This window comes from Thrips palmi, unplaced genomic scaffold, assembly GCF_012932325.1.
Source record: "Thrips palmi isolate BJ-2018 unplaced genomic scaffold, TpBJ-2018v1 HiC_scaffold_1, whole genome shotgun sequence".
Taxonomy (NCBI): domain Eukaryota; kingdom Metazoa; phylum Arthropoda; class Insecta; order Thysanoptera; family Thripidae; genus Thrips; species Thrips palmi.
The window spans coordinates 10702514-10726512 of record NW_023144620.1 but is presented as its reverse complement, the minus strand read 5'-3'; the positions used below and the strand labels follow the sequence as shown (position 1 = coordinate 10726512).

Below are 23999 nucleotides of genomic sequence, written 5' to 3'. Positions count from 1 at the left end.
GAAGGACGTGAAGCAGGTGGCGCAGTCCCAGTGCGGACCAGTAGCCCGCTGGCTGGGGCGCGCGTTGGGCCAGAAAACTAGTGGAGGCGGCCAAACCCCAGACGCGTTTTGAGCTCCAGAGTCGCTAAATGGGACTCGAATCGAACGCGTGATCCCACCAATAGACTGCTCTCCGAACGACGAATTCATTGGTGGGGTCGCACGTTCGGTTCGAGGGTTGTTTAGCGACTCTGGAGCTCGAAACGCGTCTAGAGTTTTGGCCACCTGCGCGGTTCTCTGGCCCACTGTGGGGTGCCGTGGCTGCCCACACCGCGAGACATCTCCAAATCTCAATAAATGGGAGATAGTCCGGGCTAATCCTGGCGTGCTACCGCTGCCGGTCCGGAACGGTACGGTACGGGGGCAGGGGCAGGTAGGGGCTCAACAAGATGACGCACGCACGTCGAGCGGGTCGCGGGGACCGCCCCGGGGATCGCGGTGTGAGCTGGGAGGCCTACCGCCACGGCGGCAAAAACAAGACGCCAGTTAGGTCAACAGGTACACGCAGAGTAACGAATTTTATTCAACAAAATGATACTTCTAGAGTAAGTACATGAGCACGTCGACTTCCCTTACAGGACTTTTTTTTTGTTAAGTATTGGGCTATAACTAAGACAAAATATGTACATGAAATCACTTTTTTGTTGCGATCTACCACGGGCCTCTGGACACGTGCCAGCAATGAGGCTGCCACGAAAACTTGGTTGAGCGCTAAATCATACAGCATCAGACATCGATCACAACACGCGCGGTTGACTTCATCGTCGTCCACAATATAAGAGGTTTTTTACAGAAAGCGGCTCACCTTGGTCACACACACACACGCACTTGGTAGAAAAATATTAAAACGATGATTAACTTAACGGTGAACTCGCCCTCATGCTACTAGTCCAGAAACAAAGCCGTAGACTGAGGAGCCGATGAAGTACAGGAGCACACCCCGAACCACACGATCGATAATATACATTCTGAAACAAAAAAAAAGACATCAACTAAAATAAAGGCCAAGGCCGAAGGATTTGGCGGGAGAACCGACTGTACTGACGTCATTTGGTTGCGCCTGGCTTTGACGGGGTCCATGTCTTCCTTGAGGACGTATCTCCGGACGCCCTCCATGGACAGGGCCATGAACTCGGGGATGTCCACGTCCATGGACTGGTCCAGCTTGTAGATGACGGCGTCCCGCTCGTTCAGGTCCTTCTCCAGCGCGAAGAACTTCTCGTTCCTGAAGATCCAGTGGCGCAGCGTGAAGTACCGGACGGCGAGCGTGGCCTTGTACGCCTTCATGTACGTCCGCCACATCCTGGGGAATGAAGTTTCAAAATTATCGACCAGCCTGCAGCGGGAATGGTACGGGTGCACAGTGGGCCGGAAGACCGGTGGAGGCGGTCAAAATCCTGGACGCGTTTTCAGCTCCAGAGTCGCTAAACCGAACACGTGAGCCCACCGATTATTGCTTTTTGAAGGGAGAATCCATTGGTGGGGTCACGTGCTCGGTTCGAGTCCTGTTTAGCGGCTCTGGAGCTGAAAACTCGGTCAGAGTTTTAGCCGCCGGCGCCCGTCCTCTGGCCTACTGTGCGCGGTGTGTGGTGTCTCGGAGGTTACGCACCAGGGCTTGTTGCCGGTTAGCCTGAGGAGGGTGTCGAGGATGAGGGCGGGGAAGAAGTGCAAGACGCAGGTGAGCAGCGTGAACAGCCACACCCGGCTCGTCACGAAGACGAAGGGGTACCACAGGATGCGGTCGTGGGGGTTCTTCTCGATGCACTTGAGGCCCGCCTCCACGATCTCTTGCACCTTGAGCGTCCTCCTGTTCGACGAGCAGCCGTTGAACACCTTGATCTCGCCGCGGACGCTGCTGCAAGTGGGAGACAAGTCGGAGACGGGGCGTTAGCGCGGCCGAAATGAGTGTCAAACCGTGAGTCGTGTGGCGGGTAGGCATTGACCACTAACTTCCTCATGGTCTCGAAGACGGCGAGCACGATGCCGTTGACGGCGATGTCCACGGGCACCATGTCCATGACGGAGTTGTCGTCGGCCAGCGCCGTGTGAATCAGGCCCTTGGACACGCCCACGCACATCGCCATGGGGCCGTTGAGATTGTCCACCCAGCCGGGGATGGGCTCCTTGACCGCTCCGACCACTGCAACAGCAGCATCTCGGTAGGGTCGACTGTCCGCCGCGCGGCGCTGCGCCGGGGAGGCAGGCCACCCAACTGCCTTCTGACGCGACGCGGCGTCGCGGCAATGTGGGCCACGAGTCCTCGGCCGCCCCGCCCCGCCCCGCCCCGCCCCACCCCACCCCACCGTCACGTAATGATGGCCGAGCACTCTAAGGGTAAGACCTTCGACGCAAACTTTCACGGACATTTTTCATCTGCCGGTCGGCCCGGGCTCGCGTTCTGGTGCCAAAAAAACAAACGCCTGGGTCCCTTTTTCGAAAGCAAGTGACGCCGAAGCCGGCAACCTTACCGATGGACGGCCTGTAGATGGCGACGTTGAGGCGGTCCCGGTGGTCGTTGATGACCTGCTCGGCGAGGGACTTGGAGAAGGTGTAGGTGTTGGGGTGGTAGCCCATGTGCTGGGGCGCCTGCTTCTGGAACTCGTCCACCGACAGCGACTCGGCGAGGCGGATCATTTCCCGCCAGTCCGCCGTGGCGGGGTACACCTTCTCCTCGATGACGGGGTGGTTCGTGTTGCTGTACGTCGTGGACACGTGCACGAGCGCCTGCCAAGCAGCGGCTTTGTTCAAAGATTGCTGTGCAACTTTCGACGTACCTGCGCCATGTGGGCCAGAGGACAGTTGGAGGCGGTCGAAACCCCGGATGGGTTTGCTCCAGATTCGCTAAATGAGACTCGAACCGAACGTTTGACCCCACCAATGAATTGCTCTCCGAACGAGGAATCCATTGGTGGGGTCACACGCTCGGTTTAAGTCCTGTTGGCGACTCTGGAGCTCAAAACGCGTCTAGAGTTCTGGCCGCCTCCGCCGGTCTTCTGGCCCACTGAGCCATGATGGCCCGTTTCCTTACCTTGAGCTTGGGCATGCCCAGCGCCAGCTTGCACACCTCCTGCGCGCCGCGCGTGTTGAGGAGCACGGCGGACTTGATGGGGTCGTCGAAGCGCACGGAAGCCGCCGTGTGCACGAACACGCTCACCTCGGCCTGCACGAGCTGCTGGTCGTCGCTGGTCATGCCGAGGCCCTTCTCGAAGCAGTCGCCGTTGAGCGGCGTCACCCTGGTCAGCATCTCGGGGTTGTTGCGCCGAATGTTGTCGAACACCTGTCCGGCAAAGGGGTGCCCATTAAGGCCGCGTTTGGCAACGGCCAGGACAAAAAAATGCAGCAGAGAAATGCCTCAATCAAGTTTTTGGTCTGGTTTTGGTGGTCGCGACTCGTCGACTCACCGGCCCGTCCAGCAGCTCGCGCAGGCGGTCGCGCGGCTCCTTGCCGCGCCGCGCGCGCAGCACCACGTAGATCCTCTTGATCTTGGGGCAGGTCCGCAGCAGCTTCTCCAGCATGGCCTTGCCCAGGAACCCCGACGCCCCCGTCAGGAGCAGCGTCTGCCCCGCCAGGGCCTCGGCCACCCCGGGCTTCATCATCACGGTCTCGGCCTGCAACAAAGTCGCCGCGTTCGCTCACAAAAATGGTTCCAAGATAACCGCGACGAAAAATCGGTGTTGTCGCGTGCGCGCGTTGGCAGTGAAGTCACCGCGACATTCGGCAAAAACTGCTACATTGAACGAAATCGCTTCTTCTCAGATGGCGCCTTTTCCCCGACAGCTTCCGCGCCATTTCTGGCCATTTCCGCCCCAAGGCCCCGAAGGCCCCGAAGGGGGTCAAAGTCACGGCGTGATGCATCACGAAGGGAAGGCTAAGGTAAGCCACCACGCTCTCTGAGCCCGGCAAAAGCAGCAGCGACAACAACAACAACAACAACAACAACAACAACAACAACAACAACAACAACAACAACAGCAGCAGCAGCGACTACTACAGCGGAGCGCGGTGCCGCGCGGTGCGCGGCGGACGCGTGCGGGTCGGCCTGCCTGCCGGTCTGCAGGACGCGCCCGGAAGAAAGTGAAACGCCAGTGACGCAACGCCATAGTAACGCCGAACGGAGCGCGGGCACGGCGCGCGGAGCGAAGCGCCGTCCAGGCGCCGTCGTCCAACTCATCGCAAAGGGCCCGGCCGACCGGCAGGCCGCACAGTGGGCCAGAAAGCTGGTAGAGGCGGTCAAAATCCCGTATCCCGGACGCGTTTTGAGCTCCAGAGTCGCTAAATGGGACTCGAACTGAACGTGTGACCCCACCAATGGATTGCTCTCTGAACGAGGAATCCATTGGTGGGGTCACACGCTCGGTTCGAGTCCTGCTCAGCGACTCTGGAGCTCAAAACGTGTCTGGAGTATTGGGCGACGGTGGCGGTCTTCTTCTGGTCCACTGTGGGCCGCCCCTCCAGGACGCCAAGCCAGCAGAACAGCACCACGAGGACCTTCATTCCGAAGAGCGATCTCGACGCTCTGTCTCTCCCGCACTCACGAGGGCGTCCCGTAGGGCCGTAGGGGTGCGAAAGAGACGGCACGGCGAAGCACTGTTCGGAACCAGTGTGCAGTGTGCAGAAGCGACGACGACGCCACACACGCGGAAACGATTCGCGCGGGGAGGCTGATGAGACGCGCGCGGCCGTCGCGGAGCAAGCTGCATGCACCATGTGGCATGTTGCGGGTGGCGGGGGAGGTGGCGGTAGAATGGCCGAGCCCCAACCGAAAGGGGCCGTCGCTCCTCTTTACGGCAGTCGCGCGTTATAATCCTCCATGAAATTTTAGAGAGTGTAGTCATGAAGGATCGCGGATAATTCATGAGCATTCTAATTTTGAGCGGAAAGTGATCGCGTCTGCGCCGTTCGCGCACAGGCACGCTCCATTCCATTCCTCCTTATCTGAGGAGGAACAAGGCACGACTTTTTCCCCTACAGTGTGCATAACAACAATGCAGGCATAACTGCGAAGCACCGCGAAGCGGGCCGAGTGCCACGTAATTCCAGCAGCACGCTGAATTCTGATTTCGAACAGTGATATTATCGACGCTCGCTGTCTCTCTCGCACCGGCGGTGCGTTGCGTGGGTGTGCGAGAGAGACAGGGCGACGAAAGCGCGGTCGGTCTGGAATGGGACGGGCTTTCGCGTTGGGTGCGAGGCTGATGCCGGCGGACGCGCCGCGCCGTCTTCGGGCCGCGGACCGCCTTCGCGCGCCGTGCGCCTCGCTCCGTTCGCTCTCCTCGCAGAAGCAGCAGTCCGCCGCGCGCGCCGCGCCGTCCAGGGCCGCGGACTTGACGGCCACCGGGCGCCACGCCGTGGACCGCGAGCAGCCGCGAGGCGTGAGACCAGGACCTCCCATCCCACGCGCAGCACCACGCCACACCACGCCACGCCGCCACGCCGTACCCCCGCTGTTTGCACCCAACCTACAAACACGCGCGGGAAGGGAAGGTCGAGGAGACTCAATAATAATGGGTCCCCGACGACGCGTCCCCCGGCGGTCCCCGGCGGCCGGAGAGCGGAGAGCAGAGAGATGCCTCCGCGGAAACTTCCAGACGAACATCAGGACGGGTTAATTGGCCGCTTTGGGCACTTGGACCGGCGGGAAATGAAATGTACACACGCGGCGGCGCGGGCGGCGCGGGGCCGGAGTGACAGAGTGCCGTCGCGCGGACGAGAGCTCTCGGCCGCGGACAGGTGACAGGGAAGTCCCCAGCAGCGCCAGCCGGGCCCCTTGATGAAGTAGCCTATCTGGCCAGGCTGTCCCGACGTCCGCACCCAAAGATCGTCACACCAGACAATGACAGTAGAGCCCTCTGAAAAAAGGTTCTGGCTCTTATCCCTCATTCATTTTGAACCAGCGCGACAACATTTCATCTCGCAGTCACTTCCTCGAGCGGCCCGCCCCGCCCCGTCGCAGCCGGCCCACGGCCCAGGCACCTTGCACCTTGCAGCCTGCACTTGGCCGTTGGCAATGCACGGACCACTCTGCAGCGCGCTTAGCCAAGCCCGGCCGGGCCCTGAACTTGCCCGCGTTCCGCTCGAGGTGCCGCCGTACCGCGCGCACTGCCAGTGCCACCAGTGCCAACTGCCTTCGTCGCTGTCTCCCTCGCACTGGGGCGTCCCCTGCTGGTTCGAGAGAGACAGAGCGACGAAGTACCCTCCGGACTCGGCGTCTAGAGAGCGAGGTTGCGTGACCGCGAGCCACGGGCCGTAGTCAGCAGTGGACTGGCGGCGTCCACCTTTTCGGCGTCTCCCCGCCTCGCGAAGCCAAAGCGTGATGCTCAGAAATCGACTTTATCGTACGAATAGCAAAGGCTTGCCTCGCACTGCTTACACAACCCCGAAGTCAACGTTTTGCCCTGCTCGACTTCCCGAGCGGCGACCCACCCGGCCGGCCGGACGGGACGGGACAGGTTGTGGGGTCGGGGCGGTCGGGAGGCGCTGACCCTGCCCTTGGCGGCGGGCCGACCGGCCGCCGGGGTGGACGCTGGGGGTCATCCTAGTCCGGGTGCTGGTGGTGCTTGTGGTGGAGGCGCGCGGCTCAGCCCAGCCCACCCCGGCGCGGCCAAGGCGCTGCGCGCGCTGCGCGGCACGGCGGCCCGACGACCCTGACACACTGAGCTTACGCCGCGCTCCGCGCTCCGCCGCGATCCAAACGGGCAAAAGGCGGCCTCATTTGGCCTCATCAGGCCATGAGGCCGACGGGGTGCACCTCCTCGGCGGCGGAGGTTCCTGCCGGCCTTATCGGTTCCGGTCTTCGCTGTCGCAGTCTGCACCTCCGCGTCGCAGCTTGCACCTCCCCGTCGACGAGCGCAGGCGGCCCAATCACTGTGGATGACGCTAATGGCCTCCAACGCACGTATTTCGCACATTTTCCCGGCCAGCGAGCGCCTCTGTGGTTTCCCCGGGTTTACCCGCCAAACACACGGTACAGCTGGCGCGGGCTGGCGCGGGCTGACGGCGTGTCCTGGACGCGTCTCGCCTCGCGTCTCGTGTCGCCATCGTCCAATAAGCGACGGGACTCGTCTTGGTGCGGCCGCCGCCATGGCTGCTGTGCGAAGAGTATTGTTTACCCAACCATCGCGGAATCATGAGCAGAAAATAATTCCCGCCTCAGGGTTCGAAAATAGAACCGCGCGTGACAACGCCAACGCCAGCCAACGGCCGCGTGAACCCGCGTCACGCCGCGCGTGCTTGTAAATAGTGGTGTCAAGGCGTTATTTTAATGAACGGCAAAGGAATGCGTCCTTGGAGGGTCGCTCCCACTGCCCCCGCTCGCCGACAAGCGCTTCCGACGTCCGTCCGCGCGCGGGCACCGCCCGCGGCACGCTGTGCGTTCAAGTCTCCATTCAAGAGAGGGCACTGTGCGTTCAGTCAGTGGCCCGGGCCGGGCGACGTGCCTGGCGACCGCGCTGCCGCGAGGCGAGGCGACTTTCGTTCTTCCTGGCGACGCTGGAAGGCGGCCAATACGTGCGACCTTCCATGCGTTGGGCGCTGCGGAGCGGCCCGCGACGCAGGCTCGCTCACGTCGCGGCGCAGCGCGGGCCTGCTGGGCGTCACGCCGTCGCGCCGCGCCCGGCCGTGGTGGCGGGTACGTACCGGCCTCCCCTCCCACACGATGGGCTGCCCGGCGCACAGTGGGCCAGAAGACCGGTGGAGCTCCAGAGTCGCTGAATGGGACTCGAACTGAACGTGTGACCCCACCAATGGATCCCTCGTTCGGAGAGCAATCCATTGGTGGGGTCACACGTTCGGTTTGAGTCCTGTTTATCGACTCTGGAGCTCAAAACGCGTCTAAAGTTTCGGCCTCGGGTTTGGCCGCATCCACAGGTCTTGTGGCCGACTGTGCGGCGCGTCGTTGCGGTGGTCCATCCGTCCGGTCCGGGGCGGCGCGGCCAGAGCCGCGGGGTGCGTAGCAGTGTAGCAGTGCGTAGGCGACAGTGCGACAGTTCCACCGGCGGGGCGGCTTTGACCGGCTTTGGCTTTCCCACGCGCGGCCACGTGCTCAAGCGGGAAGAAACAGCGGATGCGCTCGTCCGGAATGCTGATTCCTCGGGGCGGTGAGACGAGCAGCAGTCCAAGCAGAGCACCGTACACTCCATTGTCGAAGAAAAACACACAGAAAGAAGTAAACCTCTAAGGTGCGCCAGCCCGACGCCTGACAACTGCAGGGCCCAATACGACGTTGCATCATTGACCCCTCGATGCAAGGCCGCTGCAGATGCGGGTCTTTATTGTGGGGCCGTTCACGCCTCCCGCGCGGCGCGGTCCGAGCCGCTCCCACATTTCCGGGAGGCTGTGAGCAGTGTCGAAAGCCAAGCCGCCCGGCTCGGCCGGGCCCCGCGTGGGGCAACGCCAGGGCTACGCCAGGGCAGCGCGGTGACCACACCGCCGACTCGCCGCCGCCGTGCCGCACGCCGTGCCGCCCAAAGACAGGCCCGCCGCAGTCGATGGCCGCAGCCCGCAGCCTCCCCGGCCCGGCCGGGTTGACGTGGCTACGCCTGGCTACGCGTGGCTACGGCTGCAGCCGGTTCAGGGGCTCCGGGGGCCTCGCCGCCGATGCATCGGTATCCGAGACCCCCCGCGCCACCGCCACCGCCCCGCCTCCCCGACACGCAACCGGCAAGGCCGCCCGGTGGCAATGGACCGAGATGCAGCAGCAGCAGGTTCTAGGCGCCGAGGGCATGCCGATGAGCCGCTCTAGCTCTGGCGGCCCTCGGCGCCCTCGGCCCGTGAGGAGGACGACGAGGCCAGGGCAGCGCCCGCTGAGGAAAACAATGAACAGTCGCCCTGCGAGCGCAGTGAACCGCGGCGGCCGCGCCGCGCAAACCGGCCGGGGGACTTCCCCGCGCCGCACCGCACCGCGCCGCGCCAGCCGGCCGGCGAGACGATGATGGCCGGATTAATCGCTCTTGCAAGTTGCATCACTTACGCAGAAGAAAGCGAAAGGGCGTGACACAATGACGGCGAGGGCCTCATCGGTGCGTCGCGTCGCGCGGGTGGCCCACCCCGCCCCGCCCGGCCCGTGCGAGACTCGCAGACTCGCGCAAAAGGACAAGGCCCCCACTCGCTGCCTCTCCCTGCCACAACAACGCCGTCTGGCCGGTGTCGCCGTGGGGTTCGATGTCGCAACGGACTCGGCGGCGGCGGCGCGGCGGGGCGCGGCGAGGCTGCGGCCCGTACCGCACATGGCGGAGCACGCCGGAGCCGCGGCGCATCTTGAAGATCTTGAACGAACGGGGCCGAGCCAATCCTGAGTCAATCCCGAGGCGAGTCTAGGCGCTACATCGAGGGACACCGAAAGTTGAAGCATAACTCAAAGGTTGGGAAAGAAAACTCTGGCCGCCTCTTAAATACCTTCCGAGCCATGGCCTCTATTCAACGCTTCCAGCCAAACCAAACTCTGAGAACCACACTGTTTTGCGACTAGTTGCTCAAGCCGCAAAGAAACGCACTATGGTGCGTAATGGTTGCCCAGGCAACGATGATCGCCTTGACAAACAGTGCAGGTTACAAACGGCAAGCTGAATGCAAGGAATAATGCAAGAATGGTCCGCGGCCGCATTGTCGACGCACGGCAGTGGCGCGGCCCTGGTCATTCCCCGCCTCACCTGGTTGGAGTCCTCGGTAATCCTCGACGAGTGCTGCGCCTTATCCGGCGCGGTCTGCAAAAGCCGTCGTGCGCCGGACGGCTACGACTACGGCGGCGCGTGCGACAGGGGGGCACTTCGCGTGGGAGGATGGGAGTGTTGCGAGCGACTCGGGACTCGACCCGCGACCCGCTGTCCTGGCTGGCACGGCGGCTTGGCGGCTTCGCGATGACTCCACGACTGTGCCGCACTTGGCCTGGGCTAGCGCTGCGGCCGCTGCGGCACGGTACGGCCACGCCGAGGTGCAAGACGGGCGGGGCGAGGCTGGCGGGGCTGGCGGGGATGGCCACCCCACACCTCCGGCTCACCTCCGGCGCGCGCTTGGCGGGGGGCGGCGGGGGGCTGCGGGGGCTCGGAGTGGGGCGTCGGGGCCCCCTTCCCTTCCCTTCCGAGAGCGGGGGGCCGAGGGGCCGAGGGGTCAGGTGTGCGGCGGCACGCCGGCGTTTATAGAGGGAAGTGCTAACGAGAGAAACCCCGCGGACGCATAACAGCAACAAAGAAAATGGCGGCAAACCAGTGGACTTCCCCCTGACTCTGGAGTGGTGTTGACCGACCCCAATTCTTTCTTTCTGTTTCAAAAAGCCCTTTCAGTATGATTTTAACTGTCGTCCGTACCTATGCTTACCGAAGTCAAGCAGGTGACCTTTCCCACAAGGCGGGTGTGGAACCATAATTACGCCGCGATGGAACGACGCAGTGGCTCTCTTCGTAAGACCGGGAAAAGTCCCAAATGGCTTCACGGATCTGGCGGAATCACTTCCCATTCCGCGGAAATGAACTTGGAAACGTCGCAAACGTTTTGTTTGTTATCGCGTCTCTCCTCGACGCCTTCGGTCCTTCGGCTCACAACGCGACCGCGAGTGTGTGGTTGGTTTTTCTCCGGCGGCGTCTCCTCTCCAGTCTCCAGCATCTGCAGCGATCTGCAGGTTCAACGGCACGCACCGCGTAGCACGGCGTAGCACGGCGCGAACCCTCGTTGTTTTCCATTCGCCGAGGAGCCGAGATGAAGATGAGTCATGATGGCGGTGAAGGGCATCATTATGACGCGTGCAGGCAGTGGCGGGGCCGGGCCGTCGTCGAGTCTCACTCAACTAGAGTCTCGTCTCAACGAGTGACGCGTGCGCGCGGCTCGTCACCGCCTTGCTGCCTGCACTGCTGCACTGCAGGGCACGCTGAGGATAGCATAGACACGTGCTCCAATCTCAACCCTTTCCACAACCTTGGCCAAGAAGGTCTAAGTCCCTCCCCCCAACCCCCCAGAACCACAAAAAAGGGTATGTTTACTTCTTTTTGAGGTCAAGGTGAATCACTGAATGCAACAAAGGTTTAAACAACACATTTTTTATTTGATAAAAATACAAAGGCACTTAAAGATGACTATAATATTATCTAATATATGATTACATGAGTAGTATATTGTTTCAAAATTATAAATTGTCTTAACTGGATCATTGATTTCAATAAGGTTTATAATTTATTAATACTTCTGGCTTAATTCATCTAATAACAGTGCTCAAAAATTTACATAAAATTATCACATAAAAACACCTGAGGCTTTTGGGGAAAGGTCTATAAATAGTTAAAACATAACATGACACATTCAATGGTGCTGGAACAATTTCCAAGAGTTCTTATCCTCTCTCACAAATTATATCCATAACACTAGGTTCCATTAAAACTGGGTCCAAGCAGCGGTGGACAGTAGAGGTCAAAACTTCATCCAAGAGGAAGAGAACCAAGCTGAAATTTTTCAAAAATCAAGGTAAGTAAAGGAACACTTTTCAATCCTGGAGGAAAAAACAAAACATGGCTGTATCTTACTTTTCATCTGCTACAAATCTCCAAAGGTACAGTTGGAGATAATGAGTGTCAACTTGAATTTGTTGAAGACCAAACCTACTGAAGGTTCGTAACCTCACACATTCTATAAATGTCTAGATGAAACAGAATAGTAACAGTAAGACAAACATTGTTAACATTATGGTTTGAAACTAAAAATTAATATTAGATATGAACTTACCTTTAGCCCAATTTTTATGATTCCTGTCAGAATGGATACTTTAGAAAATCCAACAGAAGAAAATATTTCAATACGTTCTGAGAACAACTTGTGAATATTTGTAGCAATTGCACTTTGGTCTAGCTGACTGGATGCATAAGATGACCAATTTGGTCTAAATTGACGAGAAACACTCATGCTGGAAAAAAAGGGGGGGAGGGGATTTAGTATCAAGTCTGAAGACATGACGTCCAGTAAAAGAAGTAACGTTGTGTTCTTTGCAACCTCTGTAAATAGTTTTAAGTACCTGTGCGTGCGACGGCTAGAGTCCGAACTTCTTTCTGCTCTTTGACCTTCCTCATACAGCAAACCAACTTGGGCATCCATTGCAGCTACATCCTCAACAACTCGTTTCATCACTGCTCGAACATTGCGTGGCTCAATGGTATGCAACCAGTCACGAGTCTCCACAGATTTACGAAGCATCTGGAACAGAGAAATAAATGTGCAAAACAAAGAACACAAAACATGGTAACTTTTACTCTGTCCAACTAGCAAAAGTCAAGGGAAGTTCAAAATAGATGAATTACCTGTGAAACTGTTAATCCTTGCATTCTAACATAGTGATTTAGTAGGTCCTGAGCAGCAGCTTTCATATTTGCACAGAGCTCAGTTGGTGGTGTTACAGCAGATGAACTGGTCACACCAGCATCAAAGCAATCATCTGTATGGCTGAGCTGAAAAACAATTTTTTTAATTATTACTTTTGGTAAAAGATTAATTTGCTGATCATTTTATCCAGACAAGAAAAACAACTTTACCAGCTCACGGACAGTTGTACTCTCAAAGTCAAGACACATTTTTGAGAGAAGAAGGAGAAGAGCTGGTGGAACGCTGTGATGCCCAGGAGCACAGAAGCCCCGAGCAGTAGCAGTCAGATGGTGCATAAATCCAACTACCAAACCTTCGCGTACACCATCCACACAAAATGCCTCCCGGAACATTGGTTTCATTGCAAACATCAAATCAGGTTGAAGGAATACCTACAAAAATAACAGAGCGTTACTGGAAAAGACCTACAAATCTATAAATGCACTGCAAATTTAGTCAAAATTTTTATTCTTACCAGTAAGTCTTGCAAGACATTTTTGACCTTCACCCTGGTTGCTAGAACTACGCTGGTCAATAGCTCTGGAAGACTAGGGCCATCCTTATCCTGCCCAGCAGCCTTGGGGGCAGCGAGTGTCTGGCGAACCCTGGTCAGGGCTTCCCAAAAGTGGCCCTTCAGAGCTTGCAAGTGAATTTTGCATTGGCGCCTACCTGCTTTTAATGCAATATTTGTCCCAGTCCTGGTAAATAAAGATATGATGGTAAAACTGCCCAATATTCACACAATACTTGATTTAGGGGTAATTAAAAGCAAAATTTAAAAAAAAAAGACTCACAAAGTGAAATCAGTGTGCTGGAATAATGTGTTGATGGCCTGCAGACGGCGATGAAAACGATCCAATGCTCTAACTAGGATAAGAGTTTCTCCTACTTCCTGCTGCTTTTCTACTCTGCTGCTGACCAGAGCAAAATATTTTTCCATGCGTTCCATAACAAATTTGCTTAATTGTCCTGTGGCCAAAGTTTCAAAATCGTCACTGAAAAATAAAAATTTTATTGTATTAAAAGAGAAAGCAAAACATGTACGATAAGTACAGCGCCATTTAAATAACACACCTTGCATGTACATCTGAAGTATGACGATTAATGAACATATCATTGTATGAGGCAACTACCAAGCATAAATCACTCAAGAACCCTTTGCTCCCCATGTCCACAAATTCCAACAAATCCTACAAAAAAAAAAAAAAACACTTGTAAATCCTTACTTTAAGAAAATTAAATTAATAACTTGAAACATCTGTTTGATTAAAATTACCTGTTCCTGGAAACTGTCAAGTATTCCTAACTGTTCCTCCAGTCTAGTTTCAGCATGGGCCAAAAATTCTGCACACAACTGATCTGCTGGTTCACTTAACTGTAGTAACAGATCCACCGCCTTTGCCAAGTCCTTGGCACTAGCCTCTTTATTTTTAAACTGGTCCCTCAGTCTTTGTTTCAAATCTCCTAAAATAATTTCACAGTCTTTCTGGATCCCTTGGAATGATGCCATGTTCCCATAACGCTCTAGAACCCTTTGAGCATGAATGTAATCCTGCACAGCCTGAAAAAAAAAATGCATTCTTGATAAAAGAAAATGATTGGCAAAGATTAGATTGACATTAGAATCAGAAGCTAACCTGAGCATATTGCTCTTCCTTGATACGTGCGGAAAGCTTAGCTGGCAGTTTAAACAAAAATTGCAGACGCTTAAGCAGTGAATGAACACCCAAGAGCTTGGTAAATTGTTGTCTGGTTTCCTGAAACAGGATATAAACAGGCACCACGATAAAATAGAAGATTTATACCTCGTCAATGGTGTTAAGTATCCACTTCCAATTCCAATCAACTATACCTGTAATGTAGATGATATCTGCTGAGATGATTTAGTTATTTCTTCCATGTTTGCTGCTAACTGCTCCATTTCATCTTCCATGACTCGGAAGTCGCTTTTCATCTAGAAAGGAGATTTATAATGAAAAATGGGAAGTAGGTGAATGCGATGTAGTTACTCGTAAGATGACCGACCACATACCTTCTTGACTGTGTCAGTTGCAGATATGAATTTGTTGTAGTTCTCATATACTAAGGTCTGCATGTCAGAATGCAATGATTGAGTATCTCGAACTATCTCTGCTTCATTGTCCATTACCTGCTTCAAACTGCTTCCCTGCAAAAAGGTCAACAAACGCATAAGAACCAAGTCTTGAAATCAACTGTATTGGAATTAGATGAGCACATTGATATTAAAACAGAAAAGTTGTCTTCATGTTCAATAATGTCATTTGAGCTAAGTACAAAAATTTATAGCGAAACAACGTAAATATATCAAGACAACTAACCTTCAGAAGCTTCTGGACATACATTTCTGGGCAGAAATTGGGCCCATTGATATTGTATGGGTTATCTATATCGTCGAAGTCCGCCATTTTAAAATGAATGGGTGAAAGAAAACTGTAGAGGTGTACAAATAAAACTTAAGGACTTCAAAAACACAAGCAGAAGACAGCTGCTGACAGATCAACAAAAACAACGCCTTATGAATTTCTCATACCATGCCACTTCGATGGATCGACCTGATCGACCCACCCAACGGCTTCCGGCTGCGCGCGGACTGCCCACATTTTCAAATGAAGAAGCTCTTCGGTCACGACAAGGCTCACCCCAAAATTTCAGATCTCTTTGCGTTAGCTTTGCTTGCGTTAGGTGTAAGATGGATTGAAAAATAACCAGGTTTATCTGAGTGATTCCTCCAAGTTTCGACACAGCCAGCCTGAAATGCTCGGCCTCCTTGCTCCATGGCAGCGATGGCAGCAACTTTTGCAGGTTGAATCCAATCGACCCTTCGCGTTTTCACGATCTGCGGACGCGCCGCGCCGTCGTGCAGCGGTGCCTGCTTTGCCTGCTTTGCCAGGCAACGAGTGCGGGGCATCATAATGCTGGTAGACGAGACGGCGTGCCGTGGTGGCGTTGGGCCGCGGCGGCGGGGCGGGACGCGAGCTGCATGGGGGTCGCCGGCGTGCGTGGCGCGCGGCGCGGCGTCGCGACGTTTCGGATGTCGCGCCTGGCGACAGACGCACACTACACGACGATCGACGTGATATCGGCCGCGGCCGGCCGGGGCCGGTGTGTGCCCCGGCCACGTCAAGTCTGCACGTCTCAACGGCCCTCCGCGACGCTTCCCTCCTCCCCCTCGCCTCGCCCTTCACCCGGCCTGCCTATCGCCGAAAGGAAAGGGCGAGCCCAGCGATAAGGGCGCGCTCCACCGCTCCGCCACTGGAAACGAACTGGCGCGCCACTTTGACGTGCGCCTCGCGCGGCCTGCAGAGTGATTTCTAGTGATTGCGCGGCAGTGTTCTCTCTCTCGCACTCATGAAACGTCCCGTCGTCTGGGATAGGTGCGAGAGAGACAGACCGACGACTGCTGCATGCGCGGAATCACTCTGCATAGGCCAGCGTGGGCCCCGTCGTCCCCGCGACGCCCCGCTGGCGCGCAGAGACACGGGGAGTGCGCTACTCGCTACGATTGATCCCGGTTGATTGGACAGGTGTGCCCGCTGTTTCCCCCTCCCCTCCCCCTCCCCTCCGTCCCGCATGCCCCCGCGGCCGGCCTTATCCTCGCCCCCCGCGTCCCCGGCGTCCTAATGAGGTGAGGCGAGGTGAGGCGGCGGCTTTCGAAAACGGGAAAGACAAAAAGGGACGCGGGGCAAGTGGAAGTCGACGCGTAGCGAAGCGTGTTAGTTCAAGTGTCGCCCCCGTGCTTCGCGCACCGCGCACCGCGCGTCGGCCCGGTGCCATACGCCGCGTACTGCTTGTCCGCGTCGCGAGAGGTCCGCGACGTCCGGCCGCAACCCCCGGGTGCTTCCGCGGGCGTGTTTACTGTTGGCGAGCGGGAAAACTACCGGACCGGCGACGACGGCAAGGGTCGAGGGTCGCCCGCCGCGCAGGTGCCTGGCCGGCCGAAGGGTTGCCTACACCGTAGGCGCGCAGACGGGAAGGCTGCCGGTTCCTGAGTTCAACGCGCCTCTTGCCTGCTGTTTGAGTTTCCGGCGGAAAATGTTGCGTTTTCGGCCGCCTACTGTCTCGCCGCGCGATAGCCAAACGCGCTATTTGCTCGCCGTGTGCGTCTGCAGTGTCTGCGGCGTGTCTCCGCGACGACGCCGTCTAGTGCATTATTTGCTGTGCGAAGCCGAAGCCGGCCCGAAAAATCGCAGCCGGCCCGAGTCTATTCTCGGCGAGTTTGCCGAGACGGTCCGAGACAGTGTGGTGGCGGAAATGGCGGAAAGGCCCAGTGAGCGACGGGGAGACGCGGAGACGTAGGTAGGGCAAGGACCGCGCCGCGTCCGAAACGAGCAGACCCACGGGGGGCGGACGGACGGACTGAGATTGAGAAAGAGTGAGAGAGATAGCGGCCGGCAGGGGAGCGATGGGGAGGACCGGGGCCGCATCACATACCACTGCAGTCTGCGGCTCAAGTGGATTCAATTGGAGGCCAGCAGAGCCAGGCAGAGCCAGGCAGAGCCAGGCAGAGCCAGGCAGAGCCTCGCTGTTCCTGTGTGCAAAGCGGCAAAGCGGCAAAGCGGCAAAGCGGCAAAGCGCGGCAAAGCGCGGCAAAGCGGCAAAGCGGCAAAGCGGCAAAGCGGCAAAGCGGCAAAGCGGCCAGGACGGACGGGCAGGACGCTTCCCCGGCGTGTGGGAACCGCCCGTCTTGGCGCGGGGAAGTTCCAACCCGAGCGCGCTGGCGGCAGTGGCAGTGCAGTGGCGGAAGCCACCGACAGCCCGAGAGAGCCAAGGGCGCCTCGCGCTCCCTTCGTACAGAATTCGGCCGCAAAAGCTGCAAACGCGAGGTAGTACTTTTACCTGAGGGTGGAGCTGCGGGGACAGTCCCCGGCCGCGGGCCTTATTTTCGGCCGAGTACAGTGCTGCTATACCCTACAGATTAACACAATTATCTAATTGAATCCAGTGCGGCAGTGCCGCCGCGCCGCCGCGCTGCAGCAGGACGGAATCACTTGACGGCCGCCGCCATTGGCTGCTTCCGGGAACGCGCTGCTTCGCGCGTCGCATCCAGTGTAGTGCATCATCCCGCCCCGCCCCGCCCCGCCCCGCCCCGCCCCGCCCCGCCCCACCCCACCCGGGCCCGTTTTCAGTTTCCCACTAAAACGTCCACTTGGAATCTGAGGGCCACTCCCACCCCCACTCAATCTGTTCGTAGCGCAGCAACGCGCGCTGTTACGGCGGGGCGCATCCGGCGAGGGTGGACGTGGACGGGACGCCGACGTCGGCGACTCTAGGGGCACATTTACGACGAATTAGCGCCTCCCTCTCTCGCTCGACTCGTTAATCACCGAGACGTTGTACTTCAATGAAAAACCGTGAAAGCGCGGCCGAAGTGTCGCGCGGTGTGGTTCTTCAGCGGGCGGACGGCTGGTGGCGGCGGGGCGGGGCGGGGCGGGGCGGGGCGGGGCGGGGCGTGCGCACTGCCACTGCCGTCTGGCAAAACAAACTTATCGGCGAGCTGGGGAAGGCTTGCCGTAGAGAGGGCTGCGATGCTTATCCGGCACGGCAAAAATTCGCCCCGCAAAGCAACCGAGAGATGGCACCACAGTCGCGGCTGTGAGACGGGTTTTTCGACAAACCCGGGTGGTAGGGGGACAAGCCGTGGTGGTGGGGGCGATGAGCCGTGGTGGTGGAGGCCGTGAGGTAGCCCAGGTAGCGGCACAGACACGTGCCTGGCCCGTGACGTCATTGTCCAGAAAACCCGGCCCAGGGAGCTGGCGACGTAGTTCCGACGGTCGCCGCCAGAGCTGCCACTTTTGCTTTGCGGGGCGAATTAACACGGACGGGCCTCGCGGCCGGGGTGATTGACGGGCGGGGCGGGGCGGGGCGGGGCGTGCAGCAGCAGGGCCTTCTTGGTGGCGATAGGCTTATCCGCGTGTTTGCCCCGCACTCGCCGTGGCCGCCGTGGCCGCCGTGGCCCGCGCCGCGTGGACGTCCACGGCGTCGTGAGTCAGCAGCGCAACAGCGCAGCAGCGCGCCCTCTGCCCTGCGTCTGCGCCCCGGCGGTGGCGGAAGCACGGGGGAAGCCCATTGGCGAAAGCACGGCGAAAGCACGGCGAAAGCACGGCGAAAGCACGGCGAAAGCACGGCGAAAGCACGGCGAAAGCACGGCGAAAGCGACGCGCTGCACGGCGACGCCACGCGCTCGACGCGGGCCAGCCTGGCGGCTTTACGCGGACTCATTCCGAACAGTGTTCTCTCGCACCCCTGCTGGACGCCCCATGCGTGCGAGAGAGACGCAGTGACGAAAGCAGTGTTCGGAATCAGCCTGCTCGCCGCCAGGCTCTGGCCGTGGCCAACAAGTCATGCGGGCTGCACGCGGCACGCGGCGCTGGCTGCCGCGCCTAGCCGCCTTGCTGCGCCTCGCCCGGTACGGGGGATGAGGGTAGGGGAGCCCGTGAGTCCGATCGCGCACCGAGGCACCGCGGCACCGCGGCACCGCGGCGTCGCGCGGGGAAGTGCATTGTGCTGCGCACACACTTTTCTGCTCAATGGGACGATGGCGCAGGAAGACGAGGGGTCATTATTTGTCATTTAACTCAGTTGACGTCGAACAAAGCGATCCAGGAGGCGGCGGGAATGGCAACAACCACCACCGGCAGACGGCGGATCTCGTTTGGCAAGGCCTGGTTAGGTCACATGCGGAAAAACCTATTTTGATTTTCCAGTGCATTGAAACATGAGAAAGCAATTTGGCATACACGCAAGGCCTAGAGAGCCGGGCAACGCCAAAAGCGAAAAATGGAAAATTTAAAAACCCGGTAATCTGTAACAACTTTGATGGGAAGCTACAGGCACGAGCTCCGCGCCCCGTCCTCTGGCGTGCCATGGGGACCGCCATGAAGGAGGGGCCAATGGGATGATGACGCTTAGGTCTCGCCTCGCCAATTGGAGTGGCTGTCGGGCCCGGCCAGCTTTCCTGCATGAGAAGCATGAACAGGCGCTCCGATTTCGTGCGAACTCTCGGCCGTCGGCAAAACATCGCGCGTCGGCTAATCCATCGGGTCGGGGATGAGTGAACTTTCCGTTGTTTGTCGCAGGACACCGGGACCAGCGCCAGCGTGCGCCAACGCGCCTCCCCTTCACCGGGACAGGCAGACGGGCAACAACGGCAACAACACGCAGCACCGCGCCGAGCCGAGCAGGGGTTTCGCTTTGTGACCGCTCTAGTGGGCCGATGCGTTAGACGGGCTCGCTAGAACGCTCACCAGCCGAAACGCCAGCTGTCCTGCCCCTGCCTCGTGGGACGATGACTTGGGTCTCGCCACCAACGGACAACGGCCTCGACGGACTTGACGGCGAGAGTGCCGAGGGCTTTGTGACCGCCTTGTGACCGTCTCAGCTGGCAGGGCCCTGCGGGGGTCTCTCCTTTGGGTCTCCCTAGCGATAACCTAACCTGCTCGATGTCTCGGTCGCAAGGCGGCCAACAGCCGGTACCTACAGTGTAACCAGCATTTTCCCCACTTCTCCTCCTCCTCCCTCTTCTTCTTCTTCGCTTGTTCCGGTGATAGAAACGCATGCGGGTCATCGCGGTCCTCCCCGCGGCGAAGGCAGGCAGAGCCTCTCCCCGCCGCGATGAATCCTTGACTTGCAGTGCAGGAAGCGCCTAAACTGTACGCCGGGATCGAATCCGCCTCGCACCGTTTTCTTTTTCAGGACGCAGCACGCGACGGCCTGGCCAGTGTGCAGGCTGGACGCTGCAGCGGGGCAGAGCCAGACGGCCAGGCAGGGCAGCCAGCTCGGTCAGCCGGGGTCATCTCCACACCCTCGACCACATTCGCCAACATTTAAATGATTGAATAAAGCGTTGAAAACTATCGCACTGTGTCCGTCCTCACTCTAGCGCTGGCTCGGCTTCGAAAGAGAGAGAGAGAGAGAGAGGCAGACTGAGGTTCAAATCCACACTGGACCTTTTGAATTTATGCTTTTTCGGGGGCGAGGGGTTTGTGCCGACGCTGTGTCGTTTTAGTTCAGAAAACATGATCTGTTCAGATCATCAAAAATGACCCTTCATTTCCGGCGCCTCACGGTCAGGCAAGGGCCTTGCCCTCGGCCTGCTTGGGCGCACCCTGGCGAAAGGGCTGGCCGGCCCTCCACCCTATCAGGGTCCGAAGGTTGGCGCCGCCGGTCGGGGACGAGAGGGAGGGGAGGGGAGGGGAGGGGAGGGGAGGGGAAGGGTGGCTGCTGCCCGGAGCTCCCTATAAATAAGGCGCCTGTCCGGCGGCCAAGTCAGTCTCATCCTCGCCCCCAGCTCCTCCGGCCGGCTCCGGCGGAGGCCGCGGAGGCCGTCCCGCGGGGCGGCAGCCAGGCCCTGCTGCAGCATCCCCCCTCCGCCGTCACCGCCTCCAGCGTCGAGGTCTCCGGGTGCTAAGTAGTAGTGCCGTAGGTGACTGAATTTGACTCTCACCTCCGCACGATTACTTTACACTCTGGGACCGGCAGTCTACGAAGGGCGAGGAGGGAGAAGAAGAAGAAGACGCCGATGATGTTCAAGCAGCACTCCCTCCAGTCCCACACGCACCACCACGGGGTCCAGCGATCGACTCCTAACATGGCAAATCTTTTCCCGACTAGCTCCACAAAACGGTTGCAGACACTGCTAAACATGCTGACCGATCGGGTGTGAAATCGGCGCGCTATGCTTGTGCATCCTTCAAATCACACTTACACTGCTAGAGAGCAATGACTGTTGCAAAAATCGCCCGCGGCGTCGCGTTCTCCTGCCGAGTCCGACCCGGCATCGCCGGGCCTCTACACTGTACAACGACCCCCGCCCCGTCGGCGTGGGCTGGATTCGCGGGACAAGAATGCGGGTGCGCTGCGCACTGATTTTTCGATTCTCGTTTCTCACGCTGCCGCGTGGGGCGACGTGTGAAATAAAAAGCATGGCCGGCAAGTTTCACTCGCTGAACTTTTGATTTACACTCGTGCTTTTATCTCGAGAAAAATTAAATTCTGACATTTTGGTACCCGTCTTGGCTGCACGCCGCGCAGGGCGCTGAGTTGAAAAGGTCCAGCTTGACGGATCCCGCTTACTGCCGCTCCCCGTGAGGCACGCGCTTCCGGGACCGGTAATGGCACCCCGCCTGACTCGCACCCCAGCCCTGGCGTGGTCCTGCACCCCCTGCGCGTGGACACCCGCATGACGGCACTGGCGGGGTGCTGCCGAGGCCGACGGCCGACGCCGCGCACCCCCGTGGCGGAGGTGGACCGGGCCGCGTGTGGCCGGCCGCCGCCATCGAGTAGGTGCTCCAATACCGAGCAGATATTTCAGTACTTCGCCATGCAATCGTTTTCAGCTACACCGAGGAGTGGATTTTGATTTTTCCCTCTTATTCCGCGCCGGCGAGATGCACTTTATTTCTGAACTCCCCCGCCTCCTCTCAGCGTCGCAGCGTCGCAGCGTCGCAGCGTCGTCGGACGTGTTTACATCGTCAACACGGCGTCGGGCCGCCACGCCGCCGTCGACCCTCTGGATTCACTCACTCACTGCAGCGCGATGACGCGAGGGACGAGAACTGAAATGAAGAGGGGGGAGAGGGGGGGGGGCAACTGACCGAAAAATCTGCCCGGGGGGGCTGGAGGTGTCCTCCACTCCACTGCCACTGGCGCGGCATGCCACCCCCACTCCAGCGACACTCCACTCGCCGCTCGCCGTGCCAACGAGGAAATGGGCGATAAGCGGCCGACAAACGAGCCCACAATTGTGACTTCCTCTGCCCCGCGCCTCGCCGCCCTCGCCGCCCTCGCCGCCCCTCGCCGCGCCGAGCTTGGAGTTGGAGGGGCCGGCCGGGCCGCCGGGCTGACAGGCCGTCGGGCCGCCTTGCTTGGCGTTGCTGGGCGTTGCTTGGCGCGCCGCTCGTGGCGATTCGCTGATTTGCCGCGCGTTGCGAGGCGTTGCCGGGCGTGCGGCTCAGCCGGGCGGCGCAGGGGGAGCCTGCTACAGTGGGCCAGAAGACCGGTGGAGGCGGCCAAAATCCCGGACGCGTTTTGAGCTCCAGAGTCGCTAAATGGGACTCGAACCGAGCGTGTGACCCCACCAATGGATTGCTCTCCCAACGAGGAATCCAATGATGGGATCACACGTTCGGTTCGAGTCCCGTTTAGCGACTCTGGAGCTCAAAACGCGTCTAGCGTTTTGGCCTCGCCTGCGCCGGCCTTCTGGCCCACTGTGCCTGCTGGGGCCCATCGTCGAATCATTCACACGAGTTTAAAGACCATTTTGGCACCGGCCAATCTGGCCAGATGAGCCGAATGGGCGACATAATCTGCACCCCGCCAAACACTCGGCCCGGTTTTCGCGTTTCTATTGGTTGTGGTCGTCGTTCGGTTCGGTTCCCACGCCACTGAATTGCATTACCGAATTGAAAGCCAATTACAAGTAATATTTTGCAAAACTTCTGTCACTGACAATTAAAAAAAAATTTTGATGTTTTTTGCCCCTTTAAGAAAAATTGCGACAGAACGTGTGTTCTTCCGCGTGACCGTCAAGGGCAAGCCCAGGGCCCAGGCTGGCCTGTCCGTAGTGTCCGCCGTGTCCAGTAGGGGCCCTGCCCCGGGCCGGGGCCGGGCCGGGGCAGGGCGGCAGGGCCCGAGGCTCTATATCCAGTCTGTTGGCTGTCTAGTCAGGCCGGCCGGCAGTCCGGCGGACCGGCTTAGCAACTGCAGTGGACAGGATGGCTCCCAATTGAATCAGGGGGCAGCAGGAAAACATCCTTTTGAGTACGCATCAACGCACCAAAGGTCCGGCCAGGGACCTGCAGGACGAACGGGGAGAGCGAGGGGGGAAAAGGGGAGGAAGGAAGGGGGGCCGAATCGCAGCGACAATGATGTCATTGCCGGGCTGTCTCAGCGCATCAGCCGCTGCCGATGAGGATGAAATTTCTCGGCTGCCTCAGTGTGTTGAAGTCAGTTTTGATCTCCGCTGCCCTCCCCGTCCCCGTACTGGTTTGCCGGCCCGAGTCGCCCTGCAGCGCGGGCCTGGAGCGGTGCCTGTGCGCCTGCGACGCCGGCATAGGCAGCCCGGCGCACAGGCGCGCTTAGCGGTACTGCGGCGGCCCGCCCGGCAGGCGCTAAGGACGGCAGGACGGCGGCCCGGCACGAAGCGGCACCGGACCGCACCGCGTGCTCGACGAGCTCCTCTCCGGGCTGGTGGTGGCGTGAGCCTCACGCCTCGCGAAAAAAAGAAGTGCCGGCTTTGGGTCGCTTTGGGTGCTCGTGCACCATGCCGGCGTCCTGGAGGCCCTGCAGGCCGCGGCGCCGTCTAGCCGCCACGCGTGACGTAGGTCCAGACGGCGTGTCGTCGACGGCGTCCTGGACAGCGCGACGGACTCCTGGCAGTGTCCTGGCGCGCATGCGCGATGACTCCCCCCACCACGGCGGCTGCTGCAGCTACTGTTGCCACCCGCGTGCTGCTACTGCCGCGCCGTGGCGGTCCGTGGCGGGCTGCTGTTGCCTGCTGCCGTCTCAATTGGAGCCTCCCCTGCCCCCCGCGCCACCCCCCGCGCTGCCCCCCGCGCCGCGCCTTGCCGTGGCCCGTATATTAGGCTAATCAGACGCGGGGGCAG

At 59.0% G+C, this 23999-nt stretch overlaps 2 protein-coding genes across 2 annotated transcripts; both read right to left on the bottom strand.

The window, feature by feature from the left end:
- Positions 1–525: 525 nt before the first annotated feature.
- Positions 526–9924, bottom strand: LOC117638917 (putative fatty acyl-CoA reductase CG5065). The gene is made up of 8 exons (XM_034374125.1): positions 9687–9924; positions 3441–3647; positions 3068–3316; positions 2508–2763; positions 1990–2179; positions 1649–1894; positions 1085–1342; positions 526–1007 (listed from the first exon to the last, which is right to left on the bottom strand). Exons 2-8 carry the CDS (start codon positions 3633–3635, stop codon positions 917–919), a joined length of 1485 nt encoding a protein of 494 aa, XP_034230016.1. The 5' UTR covers positions 3636–3647; positions 9687–9924; the 3' UTR covers positions 526–916.
- A 1126-nt stretch (positions 9925–11050) lies between these two features.
- Positions 11051–14930, bottom strand: LOC117654244 (vacuolar protein sorting-associated protein 51 homolog). The gene is made up of 14 exons (XM_034400579.1): positions 14715–14930; positions 14408–14542; positions 14228–14329; positions 14013–14132; positions 13652–13936; positions 13450–13565; positions 13170–13370; positions 12851–13073; positions 12546–12767; positions 12315–12461; positions 12032–12210; positions 11746–11923; positions 11547–11659; positions 11051–11465 (listed from the first exon to the last, which is right to left on the bottom strand). Exons 1-14 carry the CDS (start codon positions 14799–14801, stop codon positions 11357–11359), a joined length of 2217 nt encoding a protein of 738 aa, XP_034256470.1. The 5' UTR covers positions 14802–14930; the 3' UTR covers positions 11051–11356.
- Positions 14931–23999: the final 9069 nt, after the last annotated feature.

What these genes read in the sequence shown, in the direction of transcription:
- LOC117654244 (XM_034400579.1), bottom strand. Translation starts at nt 14,801, where the DNA reads ATGGCGGACTTCGACGATATAGATAACCCATACAATATCAATGGGCCC. An exon ending in CAACTGACACAGTCAAGAAG is followed by an intron (nt 14,330 to 14,407) that starts GTATGTGGTCGG and finishes TCTCCTTTCTAG; the next exon opens with ATGAAAAGCGACTTCCGAGT. An exon ending in CAGCACACTGATTTCACTTT is followed by an intron (nt 13,074 to 13,169) that starts GTGAGTCTTTTT and finishes TTTATTTACCAG; the next exon opens with GACTGGGACAAATATTGCAT.
- LOC117638917 (XM_034374125.1), bottom strand. Translation starts at nt 3,635, where the DNA reads ATGATGAAGCCCGGGGTGGCCGAGGCCCTGGCGGGGCAGACGCTGCTC. An exon ending in GCGAGCTGCTGGACGGGCCG is followed by an intron (nt 3,317 to 3,440) that starts GTGAGTCGACGA and finishes TTTGCCGGACAG; the next exon opens with GTGTTCGACAACATTCGGCG. An exon ending in CTAACCGGCAACAAGCCCTG is followed by an intron (nt 1,343 to 1,648) that starts GTGCGTAACCTC and finishes TTCATTCCCCAG; the next exon opens with GATGTGGCGGACGTACATGA.